Here is a 13324-nt window from a genome sequence, read left to right on the forward strand (position 1 = left end):
GTGTAAAAGGAGAACCCTATGGAAATGTAACAATGTATATTTATTTTGACCTTTCCAAGTTAATAATAAATTAATAACTGAATACACAGCATGCGGCCATAAATGTTTTCCACATCATAACAGTGAAAGCAATGAAAGTGCATATCATGACCTATATGTGGAGTCATCCAAGACTAGAATATTTTGCATGATATTATGATTTGCACAATGCAGCAAGCACATAAGTGTGTGATTCCTACCCTGCCAGTCTGGTCATCTCCCTGCCTGCCAGCACAATACGCCCAATAGCCTCCGCCATCCTCACCAACATACGCCCACTCTTGTAGTAGTCCTATAAACACACAATAAACTAGATACTTAAAACAAAGTTTTTTTTAACCAAATCATTAATTTCATCATAAGGAAAGCTTTAAGCTAATACAGTTCATATTGGAATCTGTTTCCTGGAGAGATATCTAGTAAATTTTCTAAATTTGACCAGCTAATGAGACAATGCACCTGGCGGGGCTCAAACCATTGACCACTTGTGTCATATAAATTAACTAAAGGCTATTTTAGTTGTTTGTCCATATCATGGCACCATCTACAGAAACATGTAATGTTTGGTCACTTATTTATTTCTTAAAAGGTATCAGGTGGCCCCAAGTAGATTATAAGAGAAGAACTACCGGTATATCATCGTAAGACAAAAATGTATGTCCATGGTTAAGGGGGTAGGCTGAAAGAGTCAATTTGGTTGACCAGTTAATAATCAGGTGAGACTTAAGCCCCTTACTTTGGATAATATTAAGGCCTCTTGATGTCTTGCCCTTAACTTGTAAAGAATAAGTATATGGGTTGGATGAGACTCCCTTATAGCCACATGTTTCATAATCCCTCCATTTCCAAAATCAATAAAAAAAATGCAGAGAACAACTCTTATTAAATATTTGTTTGTTAATTGAAATGAATTTGAAACCCCTTAATTGACAAATTGTGTTATGGCTTTTCCACTTATGACAACTTGTGCCTGAACCTGCTCCCTTGTATTTGCATGACCAATGGTCTCCTGTATTTAAGGTAGTTTTGAACATCTATATGTCTTATTTTGATGCAAAATTTATCATACAACACACCGAATATTCAACAGCCAGCAAAGTAATGTCAAACACATCATGTGTTGAGCAGTAATTACAAAAAAAGATGATTACTATTTTTCCAATTTCACTATAATCAATCCTCTTTTTATACTACTTTTCTATCAATCATTGATAATAATGGATGATGACGAGTAACATAAACTCACCATGTAATTACAAGATTCTCAAATTTAATATTGTATTCTGAGGGCTATTCCAGTAAAACATATAACCCACGTGAGGAAGGAAATTATTTTCATAGTATATGGGTGGGTGTCTTTATCCCTAATTTAGACCCCAAAAGGGTAGATTTGCTTCTGTAGCGGGGTGGCATAATTTAGAAGTGCCTCCCCCACCCCTGTGGGTTATATGTTTAAAGGAACAGCCCTAAAGCTCATTCATTTTTTTTCATAGAAAAAGCATATTTATTGACTAGATAAAACTGTTCTCCCCATTGTCCCATAAACAAATACTCAGCATGATAATCATTGATACTTTTAAATATCATGTACTTGAATGAGTGGAAGAAAACATGTGGGGTTTGTACGCTGTTATGCTATCAGCTAAGAAAAGTATACGCTGTATTTGGCAGCTGAACATTATCACCCATATAAATAGCCATACACGGAATATTTCCAGGGGACAAGGAAGGGATGCAACACTTGAAATGCTGAAATAGTTGTTTAAAAGCAAGTAGTACATATAATATAAAAAGCAGGATTCTTTTGAAAAGAAAATGTAAAATAACTTGTGTATACTAAGGATACAAGCAAGCTAAATGTCTCTGGGTATCATGAACATTCTCCAGGAAATACCTGCATCAGATCACCACGATTTGATGAGTGTTTGTATTTCGGATTATTTGTGTCGAAAAATGGCCGACTTTCGACATAGAACCCAACAGCAGTAGCCAGATCTGAATATGACACACAGTAAACAAAAGGAAGCATCAACCATTGACAGGCATTACCTCGAGACGCTGACTATGAGAACTCTCTTCATATTTAGGATTGGCGAGGTTCAGGAACGGTCGACTTACAACAAGGTAACCTATCACAGTCGCAAAGTCTGAAATATATCCAAATCCATGTTGAATTCAAATATACATTAATTTGAAAACTGCCATGTCAAACTCTTAGCTAGTAAAAACTTAAAATTTATCTTACAGTGTCAGTGAATCATATCATTACAACATTATTGTAATCTTCCCTTGTTCTCACAATGATACACAACAATGTGGTGTGACGCTGCCGTGATATCCAGATAATGTGAGGTAAACTTACTTGTCTTGACTTGCTGGGTAACCACCAAAATCACAGTTTGGTGCCAATTTAAGGAAAAGCCATAGATGTATTGTAAGTTCTACAAATGGATGGTAAGTTTTTGGCTATATCAAGGTGATAGTAAAGCCCTGTGTCAAAAATAAGCATTCATGAGAATTTCCTACTTACCGGTAATTCTATCTAAGTAGCTACATGTATATTTCCTTGCTAATTGTTAGTACATTTTTTGGTTTGATCATAATTTGTTTCTTACATTTAGCAATAATGTTGTCCACCAGCCCCATCTGAAGTCGGAAAGATATGAAATATCTCATGTGGTTCACCTGAAACATTAAACACCTTCTTAAATGTCCGACCATTCAGGTAAAAAAAACAACATATTACGTTACATGCTATCAGATTTTCGAAGATATTTGGATTTCTGTTGATCTACTGATTACAAATCCTTAATCTTCTTCCAAGGAATGTAAGCAGGACATCTTAAAATGTCTTTTGCCCCATCTTATGGTGGTCAGAAATGGGAAATTATTTTCAAATTTCTTATTGTTGTCACTTCTGCAAAATTATTTCAAAATCCTACCATAAATACCAAAGTTATGGATAGGACTCAAAGCAGTATGAACAAGCTGAATGTGATGAATGGCTTGATTACCATATAGTCTCTTCTTTTAAAAATTTGGGTAAAATAATCCTCTTGGCACCTACCAATTTCTGGAAAGTTTTGAGAATGATGTCCTTTTCCTTCCTGTTGCCCTGGTAGAAGGCGACTTCCTCGCTGTTTGTAATAATGCGGGAATTGACATAGCGATACTCTCCTTCCAGCTTCTGCTCTTGGACTGTTAGTCGACCAATCGGACGACGCAATCTACCAGAAAATTGTACTGCATATACAAACTCTATAATTAATCTTGACCAGTAACACATTTTAAATGAATTAGTTCTCACATGTGATTTTGATTTGGAGACAAAATATGTTGTATATGGGCACTTCATCATTTTGTCTGCAGCAACTAATTTCTTGATCATTGCATTCAGAACACATGACAATATAAGAAACAGTTCTTATCCTATAATGCCTTAAAAAAACTTTAGCATCTTAACTCAAATGTTTACATTACAAAATATCTGATTGCCACATGTTGGTGATGATTGAAGCTAATTTCTGTAGATGTTTCTAAAATGAATCCAATTTGTTTTATTTGGTAATTCATCTTATTAATCCAATATTTTACAGTGTAAAGCTTGGGTAACTTTCTTTCTCCCATTATTGTAACATAACAAGATAAGTTTACAGACATTATTAAACTAACCTTGTTAAAACCATCCCTGAGAAGGCCAAGTACAGCAGCATAACACTGGGACCCTGAAAATATTAGAAAATTAACATGCAGAAACTACAAATGTTTACATGAACTAAACACTCTGTACACTTGATTTTGATAGGATGGATATAACTTCCTAACTTCAGCCTCAGATCGAAAGAAAAAGTAGAGGAAATGAAAAGCAAAAACGTGTATTAAAACATATGAACAACAATTTTACCAAGACATACTTGCAAGACTCAAAATGGATTTTCCATAGAATGTGTACAATACCAGTAAACATCAAACATACCTGTGCACCTATGCCTTCTGTCAGTTTGACTGTGTATATGACAACATCCAGTATTGGCTGAAACAAAGATTGACACAGTTTCATAGGTCACCTTCAATGCGAAATCCCATTGGTACATATGAAGAACGTGCTTTGTAGTTATAGAATATTTTTTATGCTGATGGAACTCTCAAGGTATTCCATTCCTCAGTAAATGTAAGCACCCCCATTCAACTATGCTTAACTATAGAACTTGTTCAAATGTTAGTGCCACATGTATGAAATTCCAGCAATCAAATTCATGCAAATTTTAATTGATGGTTTTAAAAGACGTGAGAACCTGGCCCCAATTTCTCAAAAATTCTTGAGTACCTTATAAGAGGATTGAGCTAGGCTCCCTATTTGTTTGTCTATTATTCCCATAATATATACTTCTTTTAGTTATTAAACTTTAAATAGGAATAATCTTTTGGCAAAAACTAATTAAGCCTGTTAAGCTTCAGAAGTTTCGAGAAATGAGGCCAGGATTCAGATCCATGATATAAAAGCACAAACACTTCTTACTTTGCTGAGATTGGAGTAGAGTTCTGCGACAGACTCACAGAAGCGGTCAACATCAACAGTCAACAGCTGGTCAGCATTGGAGATCCGGTTGTCAAGGTTACTCATCTTGTAGTACGTGAATCCCCTGGAGGGAAAATGGCAAAATACTGTTTATTAGCTTTTGCCATTGTTTTGTTTTTCTTTTCTTTGAGTAGTACACTAACAAGGTTAAAGAAAACAACTTAATGTACCCGGAAGGCATATTACGGTTACAAATAACAATGAAAGACCATTTTAATTAAGTTATCATTTATAAATCTTCTCTGTAAAAACTACATGTACGTACTGGAGGTATTTGTCATACAGGTGTCGTGACAGTCTGGTTCGAAATCTCAGCTTAAGTTCATTCAACCCATACTGAAAACAGGAATTGAAAAACAATAAATGTACAATTTACATGTCAGTCCAATTCTATTCACATGTATATTAAGTCTGAAACAAAACTAAAACTCTACCAAACTTCCTTGGAGAAAATATATGCATTAAGCATAGAAATGCACAGAAAAAAAATAAATAAAAAGGGATTTATATAACTTGAAATGGAACACTTACACTTACATTGAAATACATTTAAATGAAAATGAAACAGCACAAAAGAAATAAATGTCATACCTTGAGTAGATTGTTCACCACTGATATCTGTTAGAAGAGAAAATGCATCAACAATAACAAATGTTGCTCATGATTATGGTCAACACTTGACTGGCTATAAGAAAGGCATAAAAGTGATAAGTACGCAAATAAAAGATGATACATTTCAATATCATACTCGTTATGATTTTCATAAGTAACATGCTATTTTAGGAAATAAACCTGTTCAGATTTACCAGTAATAATAGAGTAATAATAAGAAATAATATGTTTTCTCATCGCATTATGTCAGTATTTGTTTACATGTTTTTGACCAGTGGAAGTCCTCGGAACTACTTCAGTCAATCAAGGGCCATAATTTATATTTAAGATCATATACAGTTGCCTAAATAAATTGTGCGAGGGCCCTGAACAATTGTGTGAAGTATCATTCAAATTGAATGAAATGCATTCGAGATATGAGTTAATCTTTGAATAGACCTGAAACTTTATCCTGATGTTGACCTCAACCCCAAAGCTGGGAGAAGTAGGAAATTTCTCCATATTCTTAAATAGTTCAGCTAAATTAGCATCTGTGCCTTGTAAGCAAAGGAATAAAATAATGGAAAATTAAGCATTAAGCATTTTTTTATAAAATAAAGGAACAATACAAACCACAGGCATTGCCCACATAAACTTGAAAAGGTGCTTCTTAAACAGTGCCATGTTTCTGCCAATAATAGCACTGAAATTTAAAAAACCCATAGAGTCATACATACTCTCAGTATCTATTAATTAAAACTAATAATCACAAGAAGTTGAAACGATTAATCATAAATATGTGTATTACCAAAGTCCACAGAACATTGTTTTGTAGATTTCCAATATACTTGTTCTAATATCATTTTATTTTTCATTTAAAAAGTATTACATTTCCTTGTTTTTATACAATATTACATTTTAATTATGACTGATACAATTACAAGCATAACTGTCTGCCTCCCAAGATGCGAATACAGGCATATCTGTCTGCCCCCAAGATACAAATACAAGCATAACTGTCTGCCCCCCAAGATACAAATACAAGCATAACTGTCTGCCCCCAAGATACAAATACAAGCATAACTGTCTGCCCCAAAGATACACATACAAGTATAACTGTCTGCCCCCAAGATACAAATACAAGCATAACTGTCTGCCCCCCAAGATACAAATACAAGCATAACTGTCTGCCCCCAAGATACAAATACAAGCATAACTGTCTGCCCCCCAAGATACAAATACAAGCCTAACTGTCTGCCACCCAAGATACAAATAAAAGCATAACTGTCTGCCCCGCCGCCAAGAAACAAATACAAGTATAACTGTCTGCCCCCAAGATACAAATACAAGCCTAACTGTCTGCCACCCTAGATACAAATAAAAGCATAACTGTCTGCCCCACCCCCAAGATACAAATACAAGTATAACTGTCTGCCCCCAAGATACAAATACAAGCATAACTGTCTGCCCCCAAGATATAAATACATGCATAACTGTCTGCCCCCCAAAATACAAATACAAGCATAACTGTCTGACCCCCAAGATACAAATAAAAGCATAACTGTCTGCCCGCCCCCAAAGATTCAAATACAAGCATAACTGTCTGCCCCCCCAAGATACAAATACAAGCATAACTGTCTGCCCCCAAGATACAAATACAAGCATAACTGTCTGAACCTCTTGTATCTCACACAGTTTGTTCAAGTCTTTGTATATCTCGATTTTACTTGGAATTGCAGTCACTTTTATTTTATGTAACTTAATGCATTTAAAGGCTATTAAAGTCAAGATGGCGACTCAGCGGGGTCAATCCATAGGCAGCCAATAGGTGCGAGACAACCTTGTTAACTCAAATTAACAATCAAACATAAGCAACTGTTAGACATAACTGGATGCAGAGCAGGTTCCCAATGCAGCCTACTCACTTCAAATAAACTTTATTTTATGGTTGTCATCATACCTTTCAATAGCTGTTCCATTCTGGATCATCCAGACATCAGCATAAGTTCGAGAAATCAAGGCAGCTGCCACCAATGCAAGGTACCCTACCTGCAAGATTTATTTATGTAAACATACATGTAGGTTCAACAATAGATGTTATCGCATAGTGACGTAAATCTATATCATTTAATGTTGTTGTCTGACACGTACAAAACTATTTGAAAATAAGGCCACACTGGTGTTCCATTGTCAGATTTCACTCCATCTTACACAAAGATGGGAAATTAAATTACAATTGTTCAGGATTATCCTTCTCAATTTAAGTTCTATAAGAACAAAGGGATTTAACCTCACCCACTCTTGTTTTTAATGGAAACAGAAATAATGTATTTTTGATCGATTTCACTAATTTGCTCCATTTATTCTTGGCCAGAATCAGGCAAGCAAAATACTGAATATTTTTTTTATAAAAAAGTACTATTTCTATTCACAGTTTTAGTTCTAAACTAAAATGTACTGTATGTATGAGACAACCACTACTACTGCACATAAGCATACCTCTGGACTTAACCAAGATGGCAGTAGGATTTTCAAAATCTTCACCATACGGCTGAAATGATAAACAAAGCAATACATCAAAATAATGAATTTTTATGAAGGCTACCGGTAATGGCATTAACTTGAAGGTATAACTGTTTTTGCACAGTAGATTTTTCATATAAATAAAGTCTTTTACAATATTTTACATGTATAAAAGCAGGCTTGTTTTTATTTCATTTATATTTTTGAGGGGGGATACATACCAATTTTTACAGATGAATGCAGATATTCAGGGAAAGGTTTTAAAATCAGAATTTCTTACAATGTAGAATGATGTAGACACGAGAAATACAATGACTTTTAAAATCATCTAATAAGTATTGACAATGCAAAGTCTCAATATTCTTACCGCACAAACACCATATCCACAGCTGCCTTTTCAGCTTTCTTTCCTGTCTTCTACAATATGAAATAATATTATATACATTGTAAATACATGACTGCCAGCTTAAACAAGATTGAAAAAACTATTAACAGACAAGTTCCAAACACTCTGAGATAAGACCATAATAATTAATAAATGATCTGACAAGGCTTTTTCTATAGTACCCACGGGTCCGACTATCGGACCCATTCCCAAAGCAAAATATAAGATATTTTTCCCAATCAACAGAAAAAAGTCCCAATCCAAAAAAAAATAAAAAAAAAATGTTTTTTTTTGTTTTGTTTTTTTAAATTCTTTTTACCTGTACTGGTTCATTTTCAACATCCTAATAAATTATGTGATGTGAAGTTTTTTTGGTAATTGAACTCAGAAATCATTGATTTGCATCACATTCAGATATATATGAAATATTATCTGTCATGATTTATTGCAATAGATATTTACACCCCAAGGATTGATATTTCAGCAATTGTGGGTCTTTTAAAGGGAAAATAAACTAATATTAAATCATTTCCTAATTCACAGGAGACTAGACAGCTTTTTCTTTTCACTGTAAAATTTCCCAATTTCCGCATTTTCACGACGCAAAATTTCCCAAAATGTCTAGGGTCTTTTTCCCAAAATGGCCTGTCTGAATTCAAATCTAGTTACCCGGTACAATTAACTGAAATATGTATGCTGAGAGCTATATGGGTTAATTGCATAGTTGTCCTATAAGGCAATAACATTAGATGGTTGCTTTTTTTCTAAATATCTGTAGCATACATGTTTAATGTAGCTGTACCTTATGTGTTTTTTCCCTTTATTTTTCTGTCTTTCAGAACAAAAATTCATACCTCATGCACAACTACTTTGATTTCTTTTTCTGTCCGCCTGCAAAACAAATACATAATAATTATAACTAGAGAAAAGTGTAATAAACACATTCAGTCTGTTTTTTTCTGGCCAGTTTGGGGAGGAAATACAAAACATAAACTTTTCCCCCTAATAATAAATTGGCAATATGTAATTTCTCTTTTGAAGAAAAAAAACAATGAAGTAACTTAGCAAAATTATTTTGGCAAGAAATTTGATGCCAACTGAAGAAACAATTCAGGGTGGAAAGAATCCACGTTTTCATTTTTCTAAGAATAAATATGATTATATTTTTTTATTTTTCTGTCTTCTGTAGATCAGTATTGCAATTTGGATTGAAGGCCTTTCACTGCGATAAACTTATGTTCTTGTATGTTATGCTACTTTTAATTCCTAGGATAAATGGTTATCCACAAATGAAGTCAAAATTAAGGATATTACAGAGGTAATGAATACCCCCAAACACTGCCTAGTCAGACACAAATTTGACATATATTTTTCAGACATTCCTTTACTAATTCAACAGTCACTCTTGTTAGACCGGTCAGTGCAGAACAACCCATGCAAAGCAACAAACATATGAATGTTCATGTGTGTAAGTGTAAATCATTTGACATGCAACACATGATTGTTGGGATTCCCAACTTGGGAACATTTTTTACTAATGATCATAACTCATGTGAGACCAAGTAAACTGTGAAAAAAAGTGCAGACACAAAACAGCTCAAGATGCCAAACATACCTAATAAGTTTCATGATTGAAATATTACAAAAAGACTTGAAAAGAACTGATTTTGTTGTTTATTTCCAAGAGTTCGAGAACTACTCCTGTCAAAATTTGACCCCTTTTGAACACCTTGATCAGAGCCTACAAAAATGGAGTGAGGTTATTTAATTTCACTTTTTTTGGCATTATTTTATCAGAAAAAGGTCTTAAGTTTATTTTTTTATTTCAGATATCTTCAAAAATCAAGAGAATATCACAATTAAACCTCAAAAAGTGTCCGAGAACTTCTTGCCTACTGGTAGGGAATATTACAATACGATGCTTTTCTGAAGTCTTGGTTTACATCGAGTGCATTGTGTGAATACAAATAGCATGTTTAAACACCAAACAAGACAGGACACATTGTGTTCCTAAAATAATTTGTTATTGATACATCAGTAAATATCTTAAAATCTCAGAGTAAAAGACATCACTCAACACAAGGCACTAGCATCATATAGGAGGAGCATGATATGCCCTTTTTCTATAAAGAGTTCTGTACTTTTACTGTTGGATATTGAAAAGGGAATTTATAGGCATATAATTGATAAGGTTATCTCTCAACAACTGATATTATACACATGTATTTTATGAATGTTCAGCAAATAAATAAAGTTTGATGATAATCAACTGTGGATAATCAAAATCCATTGTTCCAAATGGCTACCTGCAACTATCAACCATTATATTTCGACTATCATGTCATCACTCAATCCATGATTTTGTGAAACTTAAATCTGACTTATGCCATAATATGTACTGTCATATTTAAATGTTGCTTGTTTAGGAAATTCATTTTTGTAAAAATAAACGTAACTGTTTATTCATTTATAATTGTTGTTTGTTTGTTTTTTACATTTAGTATGAACAGCCTTATAACATATGGGCGATTTTCACAATGCAACTGAACACATAATCGGTGTCTTGGTCAACAGTCGGTTTGACAACTTAAAACTTAAAATACACTGAAAGATATTTCATAACTGACTGGAATACAAGACATGCGTGCAAGCAGTTTCTCCACCCGCTCATGTTACAAATAAGTTTGAGATATATCCACCTGGACTTTATCATAAAATCATTTGAGATACTTACAGCTGTTTCTTGGTAACTCTGTTTCTGTAAACTACATACAAACCAACGGCCACAGCCGTTGGCAAAGCCATATTTCGGGGTGTTAGTTTACTCATCACCCCCATTTTGTCCAGTCCTGTCAAAAAAGAGAGTTGCAAATGTCGGCACTTCGATAGCTTAAAATAGTACGCATAGAAAAATCAGTAATCTGTAACATAAAATAAAATTGTTAAATTGGTTGCCTTTTACAAATCACAACTTAATTTTGTTTTCTAAGACCGAAACTGACAATATTAATATATCAAGAGTTCTCTACTAGGAATTTGAGTCGGTGACAAAACATTCTTATTGTTTCTTGTTGAGGCTTTTGATAGCAAAGCCTTTTCGGTCAGGATCTAGAACGCTTTTATACTACGCTATTAGCAAATAAAATATTGAATTTTACTGGTTCCCGTTTTCAGCTATCAGAGTGGATTCGGGCGCGGTTTCATTAAATCAGACAGATATCAACATGGCGGGTAAAACACTTTTTTCATCTGTTCATTTTAACTAAAACGACCATTATTTTTGCGTAGATATGTCTTTATGATTCACCCTTACGGCATGTACCAGTTTGTAATAGTCTTACGTGTACTGTGCATCACAGAGACTTGAATGTATGATGCAGATCCCAACAGTTGCCCTGGCTTACTTTAAATAGTTGCCTGTGGCCTCAGCTGGGTAAAATCTAGTCCAAATAATTGTACGTTGATGGATTTTTTTTAGATTTTTGATATGGCAAATCCTTCACGTACAAATTGTTTAGTATCAAAAGTGGGTAGTTGTTCCGATCAGGATTCGGGGTTAAAGCATATAGCGTATATAAAATATCATAAAAACAAGAAATATTACCAGATAATGTTATTTTATATTAGTTCAGTACACAAAAAAATAAATATCCAACTTATAATTATGAGTTTGACGGCTTTTTTCAGTTCATTCTTTCCAAACATAACGATATATACATGAAGGGCACCTGCAAGGCTTTAGGGCACAGTTTTAAAAACGCTCGGAACATTTCGGCCATGGCCGAGTTGTTACGATTGTATAACGAGGTCTATCTCAAAGCTTTGTCGGAGGAGGCCGAGCTATTACGATTGTATCGAGTTGTTCCCCTACGCATAATTGTTGTCTGTGTCAGTCAACTTTCGTTTTATTGGAAAGGTAAACAACTTGTTTTAATGCATTAAATGCTTGTTTAGTGCAAAATAACATTTCACTTACATGGTAAAATATGAATATAACTCTTTATGATCAATTTCAACCATAAAATACTTCACTTAAAACAATTTCAATATTTTTAAAACACCCCCGTTTTTTGCACATTCCCGTTTAGACGTTAGGGATTGGAAGAATCACGTATAACACGTCTATTATTTTAGACTAGGTAAAATCAGTCTTGATCCAGAAAATGACAAAAAAAACACAACATTTTATGGGCTTCTTGTCACGTCATGGGATACAATACATTAATCATTGTATAATTGACAAGAAACTTTCCCAAACACACTTCGTCATGAAAACTGTAAACGTCCAGTTCAGACATGAATTTTATAGCTAATATACCAATCCTAAGCATATCACTGTGTTCTGCACAAATTATAATTCATTTCCTGTGATGTCCGCAAATATGGTACGTTATAAAGTTAAAACAACCATGTGTGTAAGAAAATTCGTCAGACCTCGGCTCCCACCAGTAATAAATGGGGATGTCCGGCAATCACAGGTATATTGTAGGCCCACTTGTCCGGCAATAGTTTTTTAGGAAAATCTGTTGTTTAATAATTATGTGTTTAAAGTGTTTCTTGTTAACTTAATTAACTCACCTATATTTACTTGATCAAACTAACATAAATGAATTCAGGGCTTTCAATTGACCCAGTTTCGACGCACAGATATCGTAAATGACCCGAAATTGATGCATCATTAATTTGTACTATGTGTCAGTTTTGACCCGGTAGAATCCAGTGCAAGAGTCAGTATCAGTTGAAAGGAGCCGCAAGGCAAGCTCTACATGTATATATATAAATGTTTGTTTAATCATTTAAAGTCGAAAGCAATTAACTGCCGAAGTGACAAGTGATTATCGATCTGGAATCTGACCGGATACCAACTCAAACTCAATGACGTAATAACTACGCCCATTATGCAAATTAACGGATATCTTCGGCTTTTTCGCTTATAACGATGGTTTGATTATTAACAATGCTAAGATATATTTTGTTTTCTTTTTTTGTACATCTTGTCTTATTTGAAATTGAAAATATATTTGTATTAGTTCTTAATGTGTTACAGAAAAAAATAAACATTTTTAGTAGCACATGGTCTAAAAAGCGCGGGAAACAGGTGCATGCTTACTTCCTGTCAATTTTAATGGAAGTGAAAGAAGAAATGCGTAAATCGTTGTGAGTCAAGTTCTATGACAAAATGGTTTTATTGTTATGCCATTCATGAA

The 13324-nt window shown here is 34.0% G+C and overlaps 1 protein-coding gene across 2 annotated transcripts in view; it reads right to left on the minus strand.

The window, feature by feature from the left end:
- LOC128214204 (ATP-binding cassette sub-family D member 3-like) overlaps positions 1–13324 on the minus strand; it is a 55632-nt gene that overhangs the window by 4775 nt on the left and 37533 nt on the right. Inside the window, exons 1-16 of one of the 2 annotated variants that reach the window (XM_052920548.1) lie at positions 11459–11486; positions 10852–10966; positions 8972–9008; positions 8100–8149; positions 7709–7760; positions 7170–7258; positions 5843–5912; positions 5210–5236; positions 4884–4954; positions 4559–4682; positions 4016–4072; positions 3712–3764; positions 3107–3266; positions 2655–2724; positions 2089–2186; positions 240–331 (exon numbers count right to left, since the gene is read on the minus strand). In XM_052920548.1, coding sequence (XP_052776508.1) covers positions 240–331; positions 2089–2186; positions 2655–2724; positions 3107–3266; positions 3712–3764; positions 4016–4072; positions 4559–4682; positions 4884–4954; positions 5210–5236; positions 5843–5912; positions 7170–7258; positions 7709–7760; positions 8100–8149; positions 8972–9008; positions 10852–10966; positions 11459–11471 — 1178 coding nt within the window. In that variant the 5' untranslated portion in view covers positions 11472–11486. Of the gene's footprint in view, positions 1–239; positions 332–2088; positions 2187–2654; positions 2725–3106; positions 3267–3711; positions 3765–4015; positions 4073–4558; positions 4683–4883; positions 4955–5209; positions 5237–5842; positions 5913–7169; positions 7259–7708; positions 7761–8099; positions 8150–8971; positions 9009–10851; positions 10967–11458; positions 11487–13324 lie in introns of those variants that run through there. The other variant, XM_052920547.1, reaches the window with a different exon arrangement.

The sequence above is a fragment of the Mya arenaria genome, chromosome 13, assembly GCF_026914265.1.
Source record: "Mya arenaria isolate MELC-2E11 chromosome 13, ASM2691426v1".
Classification (NCBI taxonomy): Eukaryota; Metazoa; Mollusca; class Bivalvia; order Myida; family Myidae; genus Mya; species Mya arenaria.